The sequence below is a fragment of the Oncorhynchus keta genome, chromosome 7, assembly GCF_023373465.1.
Source record: "Oncorhynchus keta strain PuntledgeMale-10-30-2019 chromosome 7, Oket_V2, whole genome shotgun sequence".
Classification (NCBI taxonomy): Eukaryota; Metazoa; Chordata; class Actinopteri; order Salmoniformes; family Salmonidae; genus Oncorhynchus; species Oncorhynchus keta.
In genome coordinates, this window is record NC_068427.1 from 53,460,642 (window position 1) to 53,486,168 (window position 25,527).

At 51.2% G+C, this 25,527-nt stretch overlaps 1 protein-coding gene across 3 annotated transcripts in view; it reads left to right on the forward strand.

The window, feature by feature from the left end:
- Window positions 1-25,527, forward strand: part of si:ch211-67e16.11 (uncharacterized) — a 46,447-nt gene that overhangs the window by 13,533 nt on the left and 7,387 nt on the right. For all 3 annotated transcript variants that reach the window (XR_008140407.1, XR_008140408.1, XM_052523162.1), the window contains exons 2-5: window positions 7,922-8,155; window positions 8,428-8,598; window positions 12,103-12,234; window positions 12,318-12,478. Coding sequence is in view for 1 of the 3 variants with exons in the window: in XM_052523162.1 (XP_052379122.1) it covers window positions 7,922-8,155; window positions 8,428-8,598; window positions 12,103-12,234; window positions 12,318-12,478 (698 nt within the window). In the remaining 2 variants the exon portion in view is untranslated. The remainder of the gene's footprint in view (window positions 1-7,921; window positions 8,156-8,427; window positions 8,599-12,102; window positions 12,235-12,317; window positions 12,479-25,527) is intronic.

Consider the following 25,527-nt stretch of genomic DNA (forward strand, 5'->3'; position numbering starts at 1 on the left):
GGGGCTGTAGACATGAGGGCTGTAGACATGAGGGGCTGTGGACATGGGGGCTGTAGACATGGGGGCTGTGGACATGGGGGCTGTAGACATGAGGGGCTGTAGACATGAGGGGCTGTAGACATGGGGGGCTGTGGACATGGGAGGCTGTAGACATGGGAGGCTGTAGACATGGGAGGCTGTGGAAATGGGGGCTGTGGACATGGGGGCTGTAGACCTGGGGGCTGTAGACCTGTGGACATGGGGGGCTGTAGACATGGGGGCTGTAGACATGGGGGGCTGTGGACATGGGGGGCTGTGGACATGGGAGGCTGTAGACATGGGGGGCTGTAGACATGGGGGGCTGTGGACATGGGGGGCTGTAGACATGGGAGGCTGTGGACATGGGGGGCTGGGCTGTGAACATGAGGGGCTGTGGACATGGGAGGCTGTAGACATGGGGGGCTGTGGACATGGGGGCTGTAGACATGGGGGGCTATGGACATGGGAGGCTGTAGACATGGGGGGCTGTAGACATGGGGGCTGTGGACATGGGGGCTGTAGACATGGGGGGCTGTAGACATGGGGGGCTGTGGACATGGGGGCTGTAGACATGGGGGGCTGTGGACATGGGGGGCTGTAGACATGAGGGGCTGTAGACATGAGGGCTGTAGACATGGGGGCTGTGGACATGGGAGGCTGTAGACATGGGAGGCTGTGGAAATGGGGGCTGTGGACATGGGGGCTGTAGACCTGGGGGCTGTAGACATGGGGGCTGTAGACATGGGGGCTGTGGACATGGGGGCTGTAGTCCTGGGGGCTGTAGACATGAGGGGCTGTGGACATGGGGGCTGTGGACATGAGGGCTGTAGACTTGGGGGCTGTGGACATGGGGGCTGTAGACCTGGGGGCTGTAGACATGAGGGGCTGTGGACATGGGGGCTGTAGACATGAGGGGCTGTAGACATGGGGGCTGTGGACATGGGGGGCTGTGGACATGGGAGGCTGTAGACATGGGAGGCTGTGGAAATGGGGGCTGTGGACATGGGGGCTGTAGACATGGGAGGCTGTAGACATGGGGGCTGTGGACATGGGGGCTGTAGACATGGGGGCTGTAGACATGGGGGCTGTAGACATGGGGGCTGTAGACATGAGGGGCTGTGGACATGGGAGGCTGTAGACATGAGGGCTGTGGACATGGGGGCTGTAGACATGGGGGCTGTAGACATGGGAGGCTGTAGACATGGGAGGCTGTGGAAATGGGGGGCTGTAGACATGGGAGGCTGTGGACATGGGGGGCTGTAGACATGGGAGGCTGTAGACATGGGGGGCTGTGGACATGGGGGGCTGTAGACATGGGAGGCTGTAGACATGGGGGGCTGTGGACATGGGAGGCTGTAGACATGGGGGGCTGTGGACATGGGAGGCTGTAGACATGGGGGGCTGTAGACATGGGGGGCTGTAGACATGGGAGGCTGTAGACATGGGGGGCTGTAGACATGGGAGGCTGTAGACATGGGGGCTGTAGACATGGGGGGCTGTAGACATGGGAGGCTGTAGACATGGGGGCTGTGGACATGGGGGGCTGTAGACATGGGGGGCTGTGGACATGGGAGGCTGTAGACATGGGGGCTGTAGACATGGGAGGCTGTAGACATGGGGGGCTGTAGACATGGGAGGCTGTAGACATGGGAGGCTGTAGACATGGGGGCTGTGGACATGGGGGGCTGTAGACATGGGGGCTGTGGACATGGGAGGCTGTATACATGGGGGGCTGTAGACATGGGAGGCTGTAGACATGGGGGCTGTGGACATGGGGGGCTGTGGACATGGGGGGCTGTAGACATGGGGGCTGTAGACATGGGGGCTGTAGACATGGGGGCTGTGGACATGGGGGCTGTGGACATGGGGGCTGGGCTGTGAACATGGGGGCTGTAGACATGAGGGGCTGTAGACATGGGGGCTGTAGACATGGGGGCTGTGGACATGGGGGCTGTGGACATGGGAGGCTGTAGACATGGGGGCTGTAGACATGGGGGCTGTGGACATGGGGGCTGTAGACATGGGAGGCTGTGGACATGGGGGGCTGGGCTGTGAACATGAGGGCTGTGGACATGGGAGGCTGTAGACATGGGGGCTGTAGCATGGGGGCTGTGGACATGGGGGCTGTAGACATGGGGGCTATGGACATGGGAGGCTGTAGACATGGGGGCTGTAGACATGGGGGCTATGGACATGGGAGGCTGTAGACATGGGGGCTGTAGACATGGGGGCTGTGGACATGGGGGCTGTAGACATGAGGGGCTGTAGACATGAGGGCTGTGGACATGGGGGCTGTAGACATGGGGGCTGTGGACATGGGGGCTGTAGACATGAGGGGCTGTAGACATGAGGGCTGTAGACATGGGGGCTGTGGACATGGGAGGCTGTAGACATGGGAGGCTGTGGAAATGAGGGGCTGTGGACATGGGGGCTGTAGACCTGGGGGCTGTAGACATGGGGGCTGTAGACATGGGGGCTGTGGACATGGGGGCTGTAGACCTGGGGGCTGTAGACATGAGGGGCTGTGGACATGGGGGCTGTAGACATGAGGGCTGTAGACATGGGGGCTGTGGACATGGGGGCTGTAGACATGGGGGCTGTAGACATGGGAGGCTGTAGACATGGGGGCTGTGGACATGGGGGGCTGTAGACATGGGGGCTGTAGACATGGGGGCTGTAGACATGAGGGGCTGTGGACATGGGAGGCTGTAGACATGAGGGGCTGTGGACATGGGGGCTGTAGACATGGGGGCTGTAGACATGGGGGCTGTAGACATGGGGGCTGTGGACATGGGGGCTGTAGACATGGGAGGCTGTAGACATGGGGGCTATGGACATGGGAGGCTGTAGACATGGGGGCTATGGACATGGGAGGCTGTAGACATGGGGGCTGTAGACATGGGGGCTGTAGACATGGGAGGCTGTAGACATGGGGGGCTGTAGACATGGGGGCTGTAGACATGGGGGCTGTAGACATGAGGGGCTGTGGACATGGGAGGCTGTAGACCTGGGGGCTGTAGACATGGGGGCTGTAGACATGGGGGGCTGTAGACATGAGGGCTGTGGACATGGGAGGCTGTAGACATGAGGGGCTGTGGACATGGGGGCTGTAGACATGGGGGCTGTAGACATGGGAGGCTGTAGACATGGGAGGCTGTGGAAATGGGGGCTGTAGACATGGGAGGCTGTGGACATGGGGGCTGTAGACATGGGAGGCTGTAGACATGGGGGCTGTGGACATGGGGGCTGTAGACCTGGGGGGCTGTAGACATGAGGGGCTGTGGACATGGGGGCTGTAGACATGAGGGGCTGTAGACATGGGGGCTGTGGACATGGGGGCTGTAGACATGGGGGCTGTAGACATGGGGGGCTGTAGACATGGGAGGCTGTGGAAATGGGGGGCTGTGGACATGGGGGCTGTAGACATGGGAGGCTGTAGACATGGGGGCTGTGGACATGGGGGCTGTAGACATGGGGGCTGTAGACATGGGGGCTGTAGACATGGGGGCTGTAGACATGAGGGGCTGTGGACATGGGAGGCTGTAGACATGAGGGGCTGTGGACATGGGGGCTGTAGACATGGGGGCTGTAGACATGGGAGGCTGTAGACATGGGAGGCTGTGGAAATGGGGGGCTGTAGACATGGGAGGCTGTGGACATGGGGGCTGTAGACATGGGAGGCTGTAGACATGGGGGCTGTGGACATGGGGGCTGTAGACATGGGAGGCTGTAGACATGGGGGCTATGGACATGGGAGGCTGTAGACATGGGGGCTATGGACATGGGAGGCTGTAGACATGGGGGCTGTAGACATGGGGGGCTGTAGACATGGGGAGGCTGTAGACATGGGGGCTGTAGACATGGGGGGCTGTAGACATGGGAGGCTGTAGACATGGGAGGCTGTAGACATGGGGGCTGTGGACATGGGGGCTGTAGACATGGGGGCTGTGGACATGGGAGGCTGTAGACATGGGGGCTGTAGACATGGGAGGCTGTAGACATGGGGGCTGTAGACATGGGAGGCTGTAGACATGGGAGGCTGTAGACATGGGGGCTGTGGACATGGGGGCTGTAGACATGGGGGCTGTGGACATGGGAGGCTGTATACATGAGGGGCTGTAGACATGGGAGGCTGTAGACATGGGGGCTGTGGACATGGGGGCTGTGGACATGGGGGCTGTAGACATGGGGGCTGTAGACATGGGGGCTGTAGACATGGGGGCTGTGGACATGGGGGCTGTGGACATGGGGGGCTGGGCTGTGAACATGGGGGCTGTAGACATGAGGGGCTGTAGACATGGGGGCTGTAGACATGGGGGCTGTGGACATGGGGGCTGTGGACATGGGAGGCTGTAGACATGGGGGCTGTAGACATGGGGGCTGTGGACATGGGGGCTGTAGACATGGGAGGCTGTGGACATGGGGGCTGGGCTGTGAACATGAGGGCTGTGGACATGGGAGGCTGTAGACATGGGGGCTGTAGACATGGGGGCTGTGGACATGGGGGCTGTAGACATGGGGGCTATGGACATGGGAGGCTGTAGACATGGGGGCTGTAGACATGGGGGCTATGGACATGGGAGGCTGTAGACATGGGGGCTGTAGACATGGGGGCTGTGGACATGGGGGCTGTAGACATGAGGGGCTGTAGACATGAGGGGCTGTGGACATGGGGGCTGTAGACATGGGGGCTGTGGACATGGGGGCTGTAGACATGAGGGCTGTAGACATGAGGGGCTGTAGACATGGGGGCTGTGGACATGGGAGGCTGTAGACATGGGAGGCTGTGGAAATGAGGGGCTGTGGACATGGGGGCTGTAGACCTGGGGGCTGTAGACATGGGGGCTGTAGACATGGGGGCTGTGGACATGGGGGCTGTAGACCTGGGGGCTGTAGACATGAGGGCTGTAGACATGGGGGGCTGTGGACATGGGGGGCTGTAGACATGGGGGCTGTAGACATGAGGGGCTGTAGACATGGGGGGCTGTAGACATGGGAGGCTGTGGAAATGGGGGCTGTAGACATGGGAGGCTGTGGACATGGGGGGCTGTAGACATGGGAGGCTGTAGACATGGGGGCTGTGGACATGGGGGCTGTAGACATGGGGGCTGTAGACATGGGGGCTGTAGACATGAGGGGCTGTGGACATGGGGGGCTGTAGACATGGGGGGCTGTGGACATGGGGGGCTGTAGACATGGGGGGCTGTAGACATGGGGGCTGTAGACATGGGGGGCTGTGGACATGGGGGGCTGTAGACATGGGGGGCTGTAGACATGGGGGGCTATGGACATGGGGGGCTGTAGACATGGGGGCTATGGACATGGGAGGCTGTAGACATGGGGGCTGTAGACATGGGGGCTGTAGACATGGGAGGCTGTAGACATGGGGGCTGTAGACATGGGGGCTGTAGACATGGGGGGCTGTAGACATGAGGGGCTGTGGACATGGGAGGCTGTAGACATGAGGGGCTATGGACATGGGAGGCTGTAGACATGAGGGGCTGTGGTCATGGGGGGCTGTAGACATGGGAGGCTGTAGACATGGGAGGCTGTAGACATGGGGGGCTGTAGACATGAGGGGCTGTAGACATGGGGGGCTGTAGACATGGGGGCTGTAGACATGGGGGCTGTGGACATGGGGGCTGTAGACATGGGGGGCTGTAGACATGGGAGGCTGTAGACATGGGGGGCTGTAGACATGGGAGGCTGTAGACATGAGGGGCTGTAGACATGGGAGGCTGTAGACATGAGGGGCTGTGGTCATGAGGGGCTGTAGACATGGGGGGCTATGGACATGGGGGGCTGTAGACATGGGAGGCTGTAGACATGAGGGCTGTAGACATGGGGGCTGTAGACATGGGGGCTATGGACATGGGGGGCTGTAGACATGGGGGGCTGGGCTGTAGACATGAGGGGCTGTAGACATGAGGGGCTGTGGACATGGGGGGCTGTAGACATGGGGGGCTGTAGACATGGTGGGCTGTGGACATGAGGGGCTGTAGACATGGGGGGCTGTGGACATGAGGGGCTGTGGACATGGGAGGCTGTAGACATGGGGGCTGTAGACATGGGGGCTGTGGACATGGGAGGCTGTAGACATGGGGGGCTGTAGACATGGGAGGCTGTAGACATGGGAGGCTGTAGACATGGGGGGCTGTAGACATGGGAGGCTGTAGACATGGGGGGCTGTAGACATGGGAGGCTGTAGACATGGGAGGCTGTAGACATGGGGGGCTGTAGACATGGGAGGCTGTAGACATGGGAGGCTGTAGACATGGGGGCTGTAGACATGGGGGCTGTAGACATGTGGGGCTGTAGACATGGGAGGCTGTAGACATGGGGGCTGTAGACATGGGGGCTGTGGACATGGGGGCTGTAGACATGGGGGCTGTAGACATGGGAGGCTGTAGACATGGGGGCTGTAGACATGGGGGGCTGTAGACATGGGAGGCTGTAGACATGAGGGGCTGTAGACATGGGAGGCTGTAGACATGGGAGAATGTAGACATGGGGGCTGTAGACATGGGAGGCTGTAGACATGGGAGGCTGTAGACATGGGAGGCTGTAGACATGGGGGGGGGCTGTAGACATGGGAGGCTGTAGACATGGGGGGCTGTAGACATGGGGGGCTGTAGACATGGGGGGCTGTAGACATGGGAGGCTGTAGACATGGGAGGGGAGGCTGTAGACATGGGGGCTGTAGACATGGGAGGCTGTAGACATGGGAGGCTGGAGGCTGTAGACATGGGAGGCTGTAGACATGGGGGCTGTAGACATGGGGGCTGTAGACATGGGAGGCTGTAGACATGGGGGGCTGTAGACATGGGAGGCTGTAGACATGGGAGGCTGTAGACATGGGAGGCTGTAGACATGGGAGGCTGTGGACATGGGAGGCTGTAGACATGGGAGGCTGTAGACATGGGAGGCTGTAGACATGGGAGGCTGTGGACATGGGAGGCTGTGGACATGGGAGGCTGTAGACATGGGAGGCTGTAGACATGGGAGGCTGTGGACATGGGAGGCTGTAGACATGGGAGGCTGTGGACATGGGAGGCTGTAGACATGGGAGGCTGTAGACATGGGAGGCTGTGGACGTGGGAGGCTGTGGACATGGGAGGCTGTGGGGAGGCTGTAGACATGGGAGGCTGTAGACATGGGAGGCTGTGGACATGGGAGGCTGTGGACATGGGAGGCTGTGGACGTGGGAGGCTGTGGACGTGGGAGGCTGTGGACATGGGAGGCTGTGGACATGGGAGGCTGTAGACATGGGAGGCTGTGGACATGGGAGGCTGTAGACATGGGAGGCTGTAGACATGGGAGGCTGTAGACATGGGAGGCTGTGGACATGGGAGGCTGTAGACATGGGAGGCTGTAGACATGGGAGGCTGTAGACATGGGAGGCTGTAGACATGGGGGCTGTAGACATGGGAGGCTGTAGACATGGGGGCTGTAGACATGGGAGGCTGTAGACATGGGGGGCTGTAGACATGGGAGGCTGTAGACATGGGGGGCTGTAGACATGGGAGGCTGTAGACATGGGGGCTGTAGACATGGGAGGCTGTAGACATGGGGGCTGTAGACATGGGGGCTGTAGACATGGGGGCTGTAGACATGGGAGGCTGTAGACATGGGAGGCTGTAGACATGGGAGGCTGTAGACATGGGGGCTGTAGACATGGGGGGCTGTAGACATGGGAGGCTGTAGACATGGGAGGCTGTAGACATGGGAGGCTGTGGGAGGACATGGGGGCTGTAGACATGGGAGGCTGTGGACATGGGAGGCTGTAGACATGGGAGGCTGTGGACATGGGAGGCTGTAGACATGGGAGTGTGATGTGTTGTGTCTCAACTGACCTGTGTTGTTGTTGTTGTTGTTGTTGTTGTTGTTGTTGTTGTGTCTCCAGGAGAGGAGTGTCTGACCCTGGCCCTAAAGAGTCGCTGTCAGAACCAGCTGAAGCGCCGTCAGAGCGGCAGTGAGAGGCCGGTGGGGAGCGGCCGCGCCCGCAGGGCTACCGTGTCGAGGCCCAGGAGCAGCCCGGGGAGGATGGAGCGCAGCGGGGCTCTCTGTGAGATACATTTCCTTCCCATGGTGGTCGGGGTCAGGGACAACAACCGGACGCAGAGGCTACGATGCGTGGGTGAGTTGGTGCCCACCTACCAGGCTTACAAGTAGCCTGGTTGTCCGGTCTTTCGTGTTGACGAGACAGCACAAGCAGATCTGGGGACCAGGCTAGGAGTACACAATATTAGCCAACATGGAGACACAATGCTTTAGTGCTGTTAGCCTGATGCAGCTCTGCAGAGAAATCTGTCTGATCCATACACCACTAAGGCACCAAGAGAGTGACTACGTCAACTGCAGTCTCGACCTCTACACCATGTGATGTGATGATATTGTGTGAGTTTACAGACCACCCAGACTTTGCCCAGTGCCCCCAGCCTCTGCCCCTCACCAGCCCCAACATGCCCGTGTCCAGCTGTGAGCTCAACAAGAACACCAGGCGATGCCACCAGCAGCCCCTGGCTACACACCTGTCCTGTCGTCTCTACCAGACCTGTGACCACGCTATACTGCTCTCAGGTAGGCTACACCTGGCAGCTCAGACCTGTGATCATGCTATACTGCTCTCAGGTAGGTTACAACACAAAACAACACCTCCTCTTTACAGACCACCACCTCCTCTTTACAGACCAATACCTCCTCTTTACAGACCACCACCTCCTCTTTACAGACCTACACCACCACCTCCTCTTTACAGACCACCACCTCCTCTTTACAGACCAACACCTCCTCTTTACAGACCACCACCTCCTCTTTACAGACCTACACCACCACCTCCTCTTTACAGACCAACACCTCCTCTTTACAGACCACCACCTCCTCTTTACAGACCAACACCTCCTCTTTACAGACCACCACCTCCTCTTTACAGACCTACACCAACACCTCCTCTTTACAGACCTACACCACCACCTCCTCTTTACAGACCAATACCTCCTCTTTACAGACCACCACCTCCTCTTTACAGACCAACACCTCCTCTTTACAGACCAATACCTCCTCTTTGCAGACCTACACCTCCTCTTTGCAGACCTACACCTCCTCTTTACAGACCTACACCACCACCTCCTCTTTACAGACCACCACCTCCTCTTTACAGACCAACACCTCCTCTTTACAGACCAACACCTCCTCTTTACAGACCAATACCTCCTCTTTACAGACCAACACCTCCTCTTTACAGACCAACACCTCCTCTTTACAGACCAACACCTCCTCTTTACAGACAACACCTCCTCTTTACAGACAACACCTCCTCTTTACAGACAACACCTCCTCTTTACAGACCAACACCTCCTCTTTACAGACAACATCTCCTCTTTACAGACCAACACCTCCTCTTTACAGACAACACCTCCTCTTTACAGACAACACCTCTTTACAGACAACACCTCCTCTTTACAGACAACACCTCCTATTTACAGACAACACCTCCTCTTCACAGACAACACCTCCTCTTCACAGACAACACCTCCTCTTTACAGACAACACCTCCTCTTTACAGACAACACCTCTTTACAGACAACACCTCCTCTTTACAGACAACACCTCTTTACAGACAACACCTCCTCTTTACAGACAACACCTCCTCTTTACAGACAACACCTCCTCTTTACAGACAACACCTCCTATTTACAAACAACACCTCCTCTTCACAGACAACACCTCCTCTTTACAGACAACACCTCCTCTTTACAGACAACACCTCCTATTTACAAACAACACCTCCTCTTTACAGACCAACACCTCTTTACAGACAACACCTCCTCTTCACAGACAACACCTCCTCTTTACAGACAACACTTCCTTTTTACAGACAACACCTCTTTACAGACAACACCTCCTATTTACAAACAACACCTCCTCTTACAAACAACACCTCCTCTTTACAGACAACACCTCCTATTTACAAACAACACCTCCTCTTCACAGACAACACCTCCTCTTTACAGACAACACCTCCTCTTTACAGACAACACCTCCTATTTACAAACAACACCTCCTCTTTACAGACCAACACCTCTTCACAGACAACACCTCCTCTTTACAGACAACACCTCCTCTTTACAGACAACACCTCTTTACAGACAACACCTCCTCTTTACAGACAACACCTCCTCTTTACAGACAACACCTCCTCTTTACAGACAACACCTCCTATTTACAGACAACACCTCTTTACAGACAACACCTCTTTACAGACAACACCTCCTCTTTACAGACAACACCTCCTCTTTACAGACAACACCTCCTCTTTACAGACAACACCTCTTTACAGACAACACCTCCTCTTTACAGACAACACCTCCTCTTTACAGACAACACCTCCTCTTTACAGACAACACCTCTTTACAGACAACACCTCCTCTTTACAGACAACACCTCTTTACAGACAACACCTCTTTACAGACAACACCTCTTTACAGACCATCACAACAGCAGACACCCTTAATCAATATGTATGTGTGGGTGTGTGGTATGTGTGTGTGTGTGTTTGTGTGTGGGTGTGTGGTATGTGTGGGTGTGTGGTATGTGTGTGTGTGTGTGTGGGTGTGTGTTTGTGTGTGTGTGTGTGGTATGTGTGGGTGCGTGGTATGTGTGTGTGGTATGTGTGTGTTTGTGTGTGTGTGTGGTATGTGTGTGTTTGTGTGTGTGTGGTATGTTGTGTGTGTGTGTGGTATGTTTGTGTGTGTGTGTGTATGTGTGGGTGTGTGGTATGTGTGGGTGTGTGGTATGTGTGGGTGTGTGGTATGTGTGGGTGTGTGGTATGTGTGGGTGTGTGGTATGTGTGGGTGTGTGGTATGTGTGTGTGTGTGTGTGGTATGTGTGTGTGTGTGGTATGTGTGTGTGTGTGTGGTATGTGTGGGTGTGTGGTATGTGTGGGTGTGTGGTATGTGTGTGTGTGTGTGGGTGTGTGGGTGTGTGGGTGTGGTATGTGTGGGTGTGTGTGGTGTGTGTGTGTGTGTGTGTGTGTGTGTGTGTGTGTGGGTGTGGGTGTGGGTGTGTGGTATGTGTGGGTGTGTGGTATGTGTGGGTGTGTGTGGGTGTGTGGTATGTGTGTGCGTGTGTGGTATGTGTGGGTGTGTGGTATGTGTGGGTGTGTATGTGTGTGGTATGTGTGGTGTGTGTGTGTGTGTGGTATGTGTGGTATGTGTGGTATGTGTGGTATGTGTGGTATGTGTGGGTGTGTGGTATGTGTGGGTGTGTGGTGTGTGTGGGTGTGTGGTATGTGTGGGTGTGTGGTATGTGTGGGTGTGTGGTATGTGTGGGTGTGTGGTATGTGTGGGTGTGTGGTATGTGTGGGTGTGTGGTATGTGTCATGTGTGTGTGTGTGGTATGTGTGGGTGTGTGGTGTGTGTGTGTGTGTGTGTGTGGTATGTGTGGGTGTGTGGTATGTGTGGGTGTGTGGTGTGTGTGTGTGTGTGGTATGTGTGGGTGTGTGGTATGTGTGTGTGTGGTATGTGTGGGTGTGTGGTGTGTGTGTGTGTGGTATGTGTGGGTGTGTGGTGTGTGTGTGTGTGTGGTATGTGTGGGTGTGTGGTATGTGTGTGTGTGTGGTATGTGTGGGTGTGTGGTGTGTGTGTGTGTGTGGTATGTGTGGGTGTGTGGTGTGTGTGTGTGTGGTATGTGTGGGTGTGTGTGTGTGTGTGGTATGTGTGGGTGTGTGGTGTGTGTGTGTGTGGTATGTGTGGGTGTGTGGTGTGTGTGTGTGTGGTATGTGTGGGTGTGTGTGTGTGTGTGTGGTATGTGTGTGTGTGTGGTATGTGTGGGTGTGTGGTATGTGTGTGTGTGTGGTATGTGTGGGTGTGTGGTGTGTGTGTGTGTGTGGTATGTGTGGGTGTGTGTGTGTGTGTGTGTGGTATGTGTGGGTGTGTGTGTGTGTGTGTGTGTGTGTGTGTGTGTGTGTGTGTGTGTGTGTGTGTGTGTGTGTGTGTGTGTGTGTGTGTGTGTGTGTGTGTGTGTGTGTGTGTGTGTGTGTGTGTGTGTGTGTGTGTGTGTGTGTGTGTGTGTGTGTGTGTGCAGGCGGATGGCAGCAACAGATCACGTACCAGCGTCACGTTCAGAACCTGCAGCTCTTCTACAGGATGCTGAGGAACAATGGTTTCCACAGAGATCACATCAAGACCTTCTTCGCTGGGAACGGACAGCTCTCAGGTGGGAGAGGACGGAACCAGGACACAGACACACACAGAGCCTGATACACCCTCTCTAACCTCTCGATCCCTGTCTCTCTACAGAGGAGTGGGTATACCCAGCTACAGAGAAACGAGTGATAAGGAACCACATCTCTTATATCTGTGGGAAGCAGCACTGCGCCGACTCCCTGGTCCTCTACCTCAACAGCCCCACCAGGAACGACGGGACCATGCTGCTCTGGGACGGCAACTACAATGGCATAGTGAGTATAGATAGATTACTATAGATGGATAAATAGTTCATCCAATCAGTCCTTTACTTCCCTATGCATCAACACAATGGCATAGTGAGTATAGATAGATTACTATAGATGGATAAATAGTTCATCCAATCAGTCCTTTACTTCACTATGCATCAACACAATGGCATAGTGAGTATAGATAGATTACTATAGATGGATAAATAGTTCATCCAATCAGTCCTTTACTTCACTATGCATCAACACAATGGCATAGTGAGTATAGATAGATTACTATAGATGGATAAATAGTTCATCCAATCAGTCCTTTACTTCCCTATGCATCAACACAACGAGGGACTGGATTATGTTAGTTAGAAGTGTTGTTACCTATAAAGTCCAATACCTAATTCTATAGTACTATAACACATTAAGAGTAACTATGCCTCCTGTAGTCACTAACTGACTCCCATCCTGTAGTCACTAACTGACTCCCATCCTGTAGTCACTAACTGATTCCATCCTGTAGTCACTAACTGACTCCATCCTGTAGTCACTAACTGACTCCATCCTGTAGTCACTAACTGATTCCATCCTGTAGTCACTAACTGACTCCATCCTGTAGTCACTAACTGACTCCATCCTGTAGTCACTAACTGACTCCATCCTGTAGTCACTAACTGACTCCATCCTGTAGTCACTAACTGATCCCATCCTGTAGTCACTAACTGACTCCATCCTGTAGTCACTAACTGACTCCATCCTGTAGTCACTAACTGACTCCCATCCTGTAGTCACTAACTGATTCCATCCTGTAGTCACTAACTGATTCCATCCTGTAGTCACTAACTGATCCCATCCTGTAGTCACTAACTGATCCCATCCTGTAGTCACTAACTGATCCCATCCTGTAGTCACTAACTGATTCCATCCTGTAGTCACTAACTGATTCCATCCTGTAGTCACTAACTGATCCCATCCTGTAGTCACTAACTGATTCCATCCTGTAGTCACTAACTGATTCCATCCTGTAGTCACTAACTGATTCCATCCTGTAGTCACTAACTGACTCCATCCTGTAGTCACTAACTGATTCCATCCTGTAGTCACTAACTGATTCCATCCTGTAGTCACTAACTGACTCCATCCTGTAGTCACTAACTGATCCCATCCTGTAGTCACTAACTGATTCCATCCTGTAGTCACTTACTGACTCCTATCCTGTAGTCACTAACTGACTTCCATCCTGTAGTCACTGACTCCATCCTGTAGTCACTAACTGATCCCATCCTGTAGTCACTAACTGATCCTATCCTGTAGTCACTAACTGACTCCCATCCTGTAGTCACTAACTGATCCCATCCTGTAGTCACTAACTGATCCTATCCTGTAGTCACTAACTGACTCCCATCCTGTAGTCACTAACTGATTCCATCCTGTAGTCACTAACTGACTCCCATCCTGTAGTCACTAACTGACTCCATCCTGTAGTCTCTAACTGACTCCATCCTGTAGTCTCTAACTGATTCCATCCTGTAGTCTCTAACTGACTCCCATCCTGTAGTCACTAACTGACTCCATCCTGTAGTCTCTAACTGACTCCATCCTGTAGTCACTAACTGACTCCATCCTGTAGTCACTAACTGACTCCCATCCTGTAGTCACTAACTGACTCCATCCTGTAGTCTCTAACTGATTCCATCCTGTAGTCACTAACTGATTCCATCCTGTAGTCACTAACTGATTCCATCCTGTAGTCACTAACTGATTCCATCCTGTAGTCTCTAACTGATTCCATCCTGTAGTCACTAACTGATCCCATCCTGTAGTCACTAACTGATTCCATCCTGTAGTCTCTAACTGACTCCCATCCTGTAGTCACTAACTGATTCCATCCTGTAGTCACTAACTGATCCCATCCTGTAGTCTCTAACTGATTCCATCCTGTAGTCACTAACTGATCCCATCCTGTAGTCACTAACTGATCCCATCCTGTAGTCACTAACTGATTCCATCCTGTAGTCACTAACTGACTCCATCCTGTAGTCACTAACTGATTCCCATCCTGTAGTCACTGACTGACTCATATCCTGTAGTCACTAACTGACTCCATCCTGTAGTCACTGACTCCATCCTGTAGTCTCTAACTGATTCCATCCTGTAGTCACTAACTGATTCCCATCCTGTAGTCTCTAACTGATTCCATCCTGTAGTCACTAACTGATCCCATCCTGTAGTCACTAACTGACTCCATCCTGTAGTCACTAACTGATCCCATCCTGTAGTCACTAACTGACTCCATCCTGTAGTCACTAACTGATTCCATCCTGTAGTCACTAACTGATCCCATCCTGTAGTCACTAACTGACTCCATCCTGTAGTCTCTAACTGATCCCATCCTGTAGTCACTAACTGATCCCATCCTGTAGTCACTAACTGATTCCATCCTGTAGTCACTAACTGATCCCATCCTGTAGTCACTAACTGACTCCATCCTGTAGTCACTAACTGACTCCATCCTGTAGTCACTAACTGACTCCATCCTGTAGTCACTAACTGATCCAATCCTGTAGTCACTAACTGACTCCATCCTGTAGTCACTAACTGACTCCATCCTGTAGTCACTAACTGACTCCATCCTGTAGTCACTAACTGATCCCATCCTGTAGTCACTAACTGATCCCATCCTGTAGTCACTAACTGACTCCATCCTGTAGTCACTAACTGACTCCATCCTGTAGTCACTAACTGACTCCATCCTGTAGTCACTAACTGACTCCATCCTGTAGTCACTAACTGACTCCATCCTGTAGTCACTAACTGATTCCATCCTGTAGTCACTAACTGACTCCATCCTGTAGTCACTGACTCCATCCTGTAGTCACTAACTAATCCCATCCTGTAGTCACTAACTGACTCCCATCCTGTAGTCACTGACTCCATCCTGTAGTCACTAACTGATCCCATCCTGTAGTCACTAACTGATCCCATCCTGTAGTCACTGACTCCATCCTGTAGTCACTAACTGACTCCATCCTGTAGTCACTAACTGATTCCATCCTGTAGTCTCTAACTGATTCCATCCTGTAGTCACTAACTGACTCCATCCTGTAGTCACTAACTGATTCCATCCTGTAGTCTCTAACTGATCCCATCCTGTAGTCACTAACTGACTCCATCCTGTAGTCACTAACTGATTCCATCCTGTAGTCACTAACTGACTCCATCCTGTAGTCTCTAACTGATCCCATCCTGTAGTCACTAACTGATCCCATCCTGTAGTCACTAACTGATCCCATCCTGTAGTCACTAACTGACTCCATCCTGTAGTCACTAACTGATCCCATCCTGTAGTCACTAACTGACTCCATCCTGTAGTCACTAACTGATCCCATCCTGTAGTCACTAACTGACTCCATCCTGTAGTCACTAACTGATCCCATCCTGTAGTCACTAACTGACTCCATCCTGTAGTCACTAACTGACTCCATCCTGTAGTCTCTAACTGACTCCATCCTGTAGTCACTGACTCCATCCTGTAGTCACTAACTGACTCCATCCTGTAGTCACTAACTGATCCCATCCTGTAGTCACTAACTGACTCCATCCTGTAGTCACTAACTGACTCCATCCTGTAGTCACTAACTGACTCCATCCTGTAGTCACTAACTGACTCCATCCTGTAGTCACTAACTGACTCCATCCTGTAGTCACTAACTGACTCCATCCTGTAGTCACTAACTGACTCCATCCTGTAGTCACTAACTGACTCCATCCTGTAGTCACTAACTGATTCCATCCTGTAGTCACTAACTGACTCCATCCTGTAGTCACTAACTGACTCCATCCTGTAGTCACTAACTGACTCCATCCTGTAGTCACTAACTGACTCCATCCTGTAGTCACTAACTGACTCCATCCTGTAGTCACTAACTGACTCCATCCTGTAGTCACTAACTGATCCCATCCTGTAGTCACTAACTGACTCCATCCTGTAGTCACTAACTGACTCCATCCTGTAGTCACTAACTGACTCCATCCTGTAGTCACTAACTGACTCCATCCTGTAGTCACTAACTGACTCCATCCTGTAGTCTCTAACTGATTCCATCCTGTAGTCACTAACTGACTCCATCCTGTAGTCTCTAACTGACTCCATCCTGTAGTCTCTAACTGACTCCATCCTGTAGTCTCTAACTGACTCCATCCTGTAGTCTCTAACTAATCCCATCCTGTAGTCTCTAACTGATTCCATCCTGTAGTCTCTAACTGACTCCATCCTGTAGTCACTAACTAATCCCATCCTGTAGTCTCTAACTGATTCCATCCTGTAGTCTCTAACTGACTCCATCCTGTAGTCACTGACTCCATCCTGTAGTCTCTAACTGATTCCATCCTGTAGTCTCTAACTGACTCCATCCTGTAGTCTCTAACTGACTCCATCCTGTAGTCTCTAACTGACTCCATCCTGTAGTCTCTAACTGACTCCATCCTGTAGTCTCTAACTGATCCCATCCTGTAGTCACTAACTGATTCCATCCTGTAGTCACTAACTGATCCCATCCTGTAGTCTCTAACTGACTCCATCCTGTAGTCACTGACTCCATCCTGTAGTCTCTAACTGATTCCATCCTGTAGTCACTGACTCCATCCTGTAGTCACTGACTCCATCCTGTAGTCTCTAACTGACTCCATCCTGTAGTCTCTAACTGACTCCATCCTGTAGTCTCTAACTGACTCCATCCTGTAGTCACTAACTGATTCCATCCTGTAGTCACTAACTGATTCCATCCTGTAGTCACTAACTGACTCCATCCTGTAGTCACTAACTGACTGCCGAGGAGTTGTGGGACTTCTGCAAAATGCTATGACGTGTTTATGTCATAATTCCACTGTCATGAACTTCATCTCTCTCGGGAAAACACATTATTTTTCCATGCTACTATTTGATTTGCAACAGCTGGGGGGTTGTGTTAAGCTACCTGTCTACCTTTACGACATGTGCAACAATGTATCATGTTAAAAATGCAATCTCTCCCATGCCTGTAAACTAGAAACCCAAGAATGAATTTGAAACTAATTATTCACCATGGAAACCGTAAACACTCAGGATTCCATTCATTAATTGACCAGCACGGTGTGTTCAACATGAATTTAACATGCGTTTTAAAGAGTGGTGGGAACAGGAGATTGGAGGGGACAACAATCCCATAATATAACCAGTCGACACGAACGAGTGGAGGAAATCACCCTGGAAAAGAGCCGTATTGAAGCCAACACATCGAAGCAGACTGACTGGGCACTGAAATGTTACTGCGACTGGCTAAAAAACATTTTTATTTATTTTAGTAGGCAAGTCAGTTAAGAACAAATTCTTATTTACAATGACGGCCTACCCCGGCCAAACCCGGACGATGCTGGGCCAATTATTCACCACCCTATGGGACCCCCAATCACAGCCAGATATGATGCAGCCTGGACTCAAACCAGGGACTGTAGTGATGCCTCTTGCACTGAGATGCAGTGCCTTAGACCCATGTGCCACTCGGGAGCGAGAAAAGGGCATTGCTTTCTCTGTTGAATCTGAGACAACGACAAAAGACCGGTTAAACGATATCCTCCGGGAGTTTTATGGGAGTGTGAGGAATACTAAGAGTAAAGTGTCGAGTTGAATCGTAACATCAACGACACTCACGGGTCTCCTGCCGGGTTGAATCATTACATCAACGACCCTCACGGGTCTCCTGCCGGGTTGAACCATAATATCAACGACCCTCACGGGTCTCCTGCCGGGTTGAACCATAACATCAACGACCCTCACGGGTCTCCTGCCGGGTTGAACCATAACATCAACGACCCTCACGGGTCTCCTGCGGGGTTGAACCATAACATCAACGACCCTCAAGGGCCTCCTGCCGGGTTGAATCGTAACATCAACGACCCTCACGGGCCTCCTGCCGGGTTGAACCATAACATCAACGACCCTCACGGGTCTCCTGCCGGGTTGAACCATAACATCAACGACCCTCACGGGTCTCCTGCGGGGTTGAACCATAACATCAACGACCCTCAAGGGTCTCCTGCCGGGTTGAATCATAACATCAACGACCCTCAAGGGTCTCCTGCCGGGTTGAACCATAACATCAACGACCCTCAAGGGTCTCCTGCCGGGTTGAACCATAACATCAACGACCCTCACGGGTCTCCTGCGGGGTTGAACCATAACATCAACGACCCTCACGGGTCTCCTGCCGGGTTGAATCATAACATCAACGACCCTCACAGGTCTCCTGCCGGGTTGAATCATAACATCAACGACCCTCACGGGCCTCCTGCCGGGTTGAACCATACCCTCACGGGTCTCCCGGGTTGAATCATCATGACCCTCACGGGCCTCCTGCCGGGTTGAACCGGGTTGAACCATCATCAACGACCCTCACGGGTCTCCTGCCGGGTTGAATCATAACATCAACGACCCTCACGGGTCTCCTGCCGGGTTGAATCATAACATCAACGACCCTCACGGGTCTCCTGCCGGGTTGAATCATAACATCAACGACCCTCACGGGTCTCCTGCCGGGTTGAACCATAACATCAACGACCCTCACGGGTCTCCTGCCGGGTTGAATCATAACATCAACGACCCTCACGGGTCTCCTGCCGGGTTGAACCGTTACATCAACGACCCTCAAGGGTCTCCTGCCGGGTTGAATCATAACATCAACGACCCTCAAGGGTCTCCTGCCGGGTTGAATCATAACATCAACGACCCTCACGGGTCTCCTGCCGGGTTGAATCATAACATCAACGACCCTCACGGGTCTCCTGCCGGGTTGAATCATAACATCAACGACCCTCAAGGGTCTCCTGCCGGGTTGAATCATAACATCAACGACCCTCCTCAGAGTCTTTCATAAGACACACAAGGCTCAGATTGATCGCCCTCCAGAAGCGGCTACCAGTTGGCGTCACGTGAAAAGCTAGCTTTTCGCTGGCACAAGTGGGGACACTTCAGGCTGAGGAGTAAGGTTCACACATCCCCATGTGCTATACACGCTCACACAAACGTTAATTGATGCATGCCTGGAGGCAAGGAAATAATGTCTACGAGTGGCCAACGGTGTGAGAGTTCACTCAAGATTTATTGGCAGCCTAACATGGAGAGCAGACATTGCTGGAGTGCCATTGACAGTTCTTCCACTCTTGTCATCAACCAGGACCAGAACCACGAAGAGTTCTTCCACTCTTGTCATCAACCAGGACCAGAACCACGAAGAGTTCTTCTGTGCCATCAACAGAAACGTCACTGTTAACATCACCAACTAGCTTGGTTAGCTCGGACTCGCCCACCATACCAGGTGTTGCCTATATAAGGCCCGAGGCCTTATAGACAATTTACACTATAGAGACTGTAGAGACTGTAGAGACCGTAGAGACTATAGAGACCGTAGGGGCTATAGGCTCTCTAGACTATAGAGGCTATAGAGACCGTTTAGACTATAGAGACTATAGAGACCATTCATACTATAGAGACTATAGAGACCGTTTAGACTATAGAGACTATAGAGACCGTTTAGACTATAGAGACTATAGAGACTATAGAGACCATTCATACCATAGAGACTATAGAGACCGTTTAGACTATAAAATCAAAAATAAATAATAAAAATAATAAAAATCAATTTTATTTGTCACATACACATGGTTAGCAGATGTTAATGCGAGTGTAGCGAAATGCTTGTGCTTCTAGTTCCGACAATGCAGTGATAACCAACAAGTAATCTAACTAACAATTCCAAAACTACTGTCTTATACACAGTGTAAGGGGATAAAGAATATGTACATAAGAATATATGAATGAGTGATGGTACAGAGCAGCATACAGTAGATGGTATCGAGTACAGTATATACATATGAGATGAGTATGTAGACAAAGTAAACAAAGTGGCATAGTTAAAGTGGCTAGTGATACATGTATTACATAAGGATGCAGTCGATGATGTAGAGTACAGTATATACGTATGCATATGAGATGAATAATGTAGGGTAAGTAACATTATATAATGTAGCATTGTTTAAAGTGGCTAGTGATATGTTTACATCATTTCCCATCAATTCCCATTATTAAAGTGGCTGGAGTTGGGTCAGTGTCAATGACAGTGTGTTGGCAGCAGCCACTCAATGTTAGTGGTGGCTGTTTAACAGTCTGATGGCCTTGAGATAGAAGCTGTTTTTCAGTCTCTCGGTCCCAGCTTTGATGCACCTGTACTGACCTCGCCTTCTGGATAATAGCGGGGTGAACAGGCAGTGGTTCGGGTGGTTGATGTCCTTGATGATCTTTATGGCCTTCCTGTAACATCGAGTGGTGTAGGTGTCCTGGAGGGCAGGTAGTTTGCCCCCGGTGATGCGTTGTGCAGACCTCACTACCCTCTGGAGAGCCTTACGGTTGAGGGCGGAGCAGTTGCCGTACCAGGGGTGATACAGCCCGCCAGGATGCTCTCGATTATGCATCTGTAGAAGTTTGTGAGTGCTTTTGGTGACAAGCCGAATTTCTTCAGCCTCCTGAGGTTGAAGAGGCGTTGCTGCGCCTTCTTCACGATGCTGTCTGTGTGAGTGGACCAATTCAGTTTGTCTGTGATGTGTATGCCGAGGAACTTAAAACTAGCTACACTCTCCACTACTGTCCCATCGATGTGGATAGGGGGTGTTCCCTCTGCTGTTTCCTGAAGTCCACAATCATCTCCTTAGTTTTGTTGACGTTGAGTGTGAGGTTATTTTCCTGACACCACACTCCGAGGGCCCTCACCTCCTCCCTGTAGGCCGTCTCATTGTTGTTGGTAATCAAGCCTACCACTGTTGTGTCGTCCGCAAACTTGATGATTGAGTTGGAGGCGTGCGTGGCCACGCAGTCGTGGGTGAACAGGGAGTACAGGAGAGGGCTCAGAACGCACCCTTGTGGGGCCCCGTGTTGAGGATCAGCGGGGAGGAGATGTTGTTGCCTACCCTCAACACCTGGGGGCGGCCAGTTGCACAGGGCGAGCTTGGATGACGAGCTTGGAGGGCACTATGGTGTTAAATGCCGAGCTGTAGTCGATGAACAGCATTCTCACATAGGTATTCCTCTTGTCCAGGTGGGTTAGGGCAGTGTGCAGTGTGGTTGAGATTGCATCGTCTGTGGACCTATTTGGGCGGTAAGCAAATTGGAGTGGGTCTAGGGTGTCAGGTAGGGTGGAGGTGATATGGTCCTTGACTAGTCTCTCAAAGCACTTCATGATGACGGAAGTGAGTGCTACGGGCGGTAGTCGTTAGCTCAGTTACCTTAGCTTTCTTGGGAACAGGAACAATGGTCGCCCTCTTGAAGCATGTGGGAACAGCAGACTGGTATAGGGATTGATTGAATATGTCCGTAAACACACCGGCCAGCTGGTCTGCGCATGCTCTGAGGGCGCGGCTGGGGATGCCGTCTGGGCCTGCAGCCTTGCGTTGGTTAACACGTTTAAATGTCTTACTCACCTCGGCTGCAGTGAAGGAGAGACCGCATGTTTTCGTTGCAGGCCGTGTCAGTGGCACTGTATTGTCCTCAAAGCGGGCAAAAAGTTATTTAGTCTGCCTGGTCCGTGACTGGGCTGGGTTTCTTCTTGTAGTCCGTGATTGACTGTAGACCCTGTCACATGCCTCTTGTGTCTGAGCCATTGAATTGAGATTCCACTTTGTCTCTGTACTGACGCTTAGCTTGTTTAATAGCCTTGCGGAGGGAATAGCTGCATTGTTTATATTCGGACATGTTACCAGACACCTTGCCCTGATTAAAAGCAGTGGTTCGCGCTTTCAGTTTAACGCGAATGCTGCCATCAATCCACGGTTTCTGTTTAGGGAATGTTTTTATTGTTGCTATGGGAACGACATCTTCGACGCACGTTCTAATGAACTCGCACACCGAATCAGCGTATTCGTCAATATTTTTATCTGACGCAATACGAAACATGTCCCAGTCCACGTGATGGAAGCAGTCTTGGAGTGTGGAGTCAGCTTGGTCTGACCAGCGTTGGACAGGCCTCAGCGTGGGAGCCTCTTGTTTTAGTTTCTGCCTGTAGGCAGGGAACAGCAAAATGGAGTCGTGGTCAGCTTTTCCGAAAGGGGGCGGGGCAGGGCCTTATATGCGTCGCGGAAGTTAGAGTAACAATGATCCAAGGTTTTACCACCCCTGGTTGCGCAATCGATATGCTAATAAAATTTAGGGAGTCTTGTTTTCAGATTAGCTTTGTTAAAATCCCCAGCTACAATGAATGCAGCCTCCGGATAAATGGTTTCCAGTTTGCAAAGAGTTAAATAAAGTTCGTTCAGAGCCATCGATGTGTCTGCTTGGGGGATATATATACGGCTGTGATTATAATCAAAGAGAATTCTCTTGGAAGATAATGTGGTCTACATTTGATTGTGAGGAATTCTAAATCAGGTGAACAGAAGGATTTGAGTTCCTGTATGTTTCCTTCATCACACCATGTCTCGTTAGTCATGAGGCATACGCCCCCGCCACTCTTCTTACCAGAAAGATGTTTGTTTCTGTCGGCGCGATGCGTGGAGAAACCCGTTGGCTGCACCGCATCGGATAGCGTCTCTCCAGTGAGCCATGTTTCCGTGAAGCAGAGAACGTTGCAGTCTCTGATGTCCCTCTGGAATGCCACCCTTGCTCGGATTTCGTCAACCTAGTTGTCAAGAGACTGGACATTGGCAAGAAGAATGCTGGGGAGTGGTGCGCGATGTGCCCGTGTCCTGAGTCTGACCAGAAGACCGCCTCGTTTCCCTCTTTTTCGGAGTCGCTTTTGGGTCGCTCCATGCGATCCATTCCATTGTCCTGTTTGTAAGGCAGAACACAGGATCCGCGTTGCGGAAAACATATTCTTGGTCGTACTGATGGTGAGTTGACGCTGATCTTATATTCAGTAGTTCTTCTCGACTGTATGTAATGAAACCTAAGATGACCTGGGGTACTAATGTAAGAAATAACACGTAAAAAAACAAAAAACTGCATAGTTTCCTAGGAACGCGAAGCGAGGCGGCCATCTCTGTCGGCGCCGGAAGTACATAACTACATACCATGATGGTTTAGAGACTATAGAGACCGTTTGGACTATAGAGACTATAGAGACTATAGAGACCATTCATACCATAGAGACTGTTTAGCCTATAGAGACTATAGAGACCGTTTAGACTATAGAGACTATAGGGACCGTTTAGACTATAGAGACTATAGAGACTATAGAGCAGGGGTGTCAAACATACGGCCCGCGGGCCAGAACCGGCCCCCAAGGAGGTTCGATCAGGCCCGCAGGATAATTTGAAAGTGGAAAAATGCATAAAAGACATGGAATTAATATTTTTAATTCGCTGCAATTCATGGATTATCCGCTAAGGGGCGCACTCTTTCCATCAGAGTAGAAGACAAGCCGCATCACGGAGACAGACTGAAAACAGCAGACGGTATCAATGCGCCAACTGCTGCTTGTTACGACGTTGTTAATACCTTGGTCTCTACCTCTCCGCTACACCCTCATTAGCCAAAATGTCGTTATCCAAACGGATAAAAGTAGATAAGGAGTGTAGAATTTTCAAAGAAAAATGGACCACGTCCTATTTATTTACAGAGATGCACGGAAAACCTTTGTGCTTGGTGTGTTTGCAACAAGTTTCGGTATTGAAGGAATATAATATTCGACGCCACTACGAGACTCATCACAGCGAAAAATATGACGGCTTGCAAGGACAACTGAGAAGAGATAAGATTAACGAATTGCTGGCGGGTCTGAGGAAACAGCAGTCAACTTTCATCCAGAGCCGAGAAGTCAGTGAAGCAGCGGTAAAAGCCAGCTACCTAATTGCTAGCGAAATAGCATTAGCATCGAAGCCGTATTCCGACGGTGACTTTGTTAAACGATGCATGATGAAGGCGGCTGAACTTGTATGTCCCGAGAAGCGACAAGCTTTTGCCAATATTAGCCTGACGAGGAATACTATAGCAGAGAGGAGAACTATCGGCAGATTTAGACAGTCAATTGAAACAGAGAGTCAAGTCATTTATTGCATTTTCCGTGGCAATTTTAGCACTGACATCACAGACGTGGCCCAACTGGCCATATTTATTCGAGGAGTTGATGAGACATTGACTGTTACTGAAGAGTTTCTTGACAATGATGGACACCACAACAGCCGAGGACATTTTCGGCTCTGTCGTTGCTGCATTGGACAGAGTTGGAGTGGACTGGTCCCGCGCTGTCAGCCTGGCTACAGACGGCGCGCCATCCATGGTCGGAAAGAAAGCAGGTGTCGCGACAAAGTTCAAAGACAAAGTACAAGCCCTTAATGGAGGAGATCGTTTCTGGACATTTCACTGTATTTTGCACCAGGAGGCATTGTGTTGCAAGTCGCTGAAAATGGACCACGTCATGGAGGTGGTTGTTCGCACTGTAAATTTCATCCGGTCCAGAGGTCTGAACCATCGTCAGTTTGACAAACTTCTCAGACAGCAACATTACCCACAGCCTGCCATACCACACTGAAGTGAGATGGTTAAGCCGAGGCGCTGTGCTGAGGCATTTCTTTGATCTACGAGAGGAAATCGGACAGTTCATGGAGAAAAAGGAAAACCGGTGTTGGAATTATATAAATAAATATTTGTAAGGAAATATGAGGTGTTTCATGAAATGTTTTGTAAAAGGATAGTTCATTAAATTTCAATATTTTCCTAATGTTCTTGTGCTTCTTTACACCAAAACAAAGGAAAGACATGATATTTTGGTTATTTATAGCAGAGTATGGTATAATTTTAATGGTCCGGCCCACTTGACATCTCCCTAGGCCGTATGTGGCCCACGATGCGAAATGAGTTTGACACCCTATAGAGACTATTTAGACTATAGAGACTATAGAGACTATTTAGACTATAGAGACCGTTTAGACTATAGAGACTATAGAGACCGGTTTGACTATAGAGACTATAGAGACTATTTAGACTATAGAGACTATAGAGACTATAGAGACTATAGAGACCGTTTAGACTATAGAGACTATAGAGA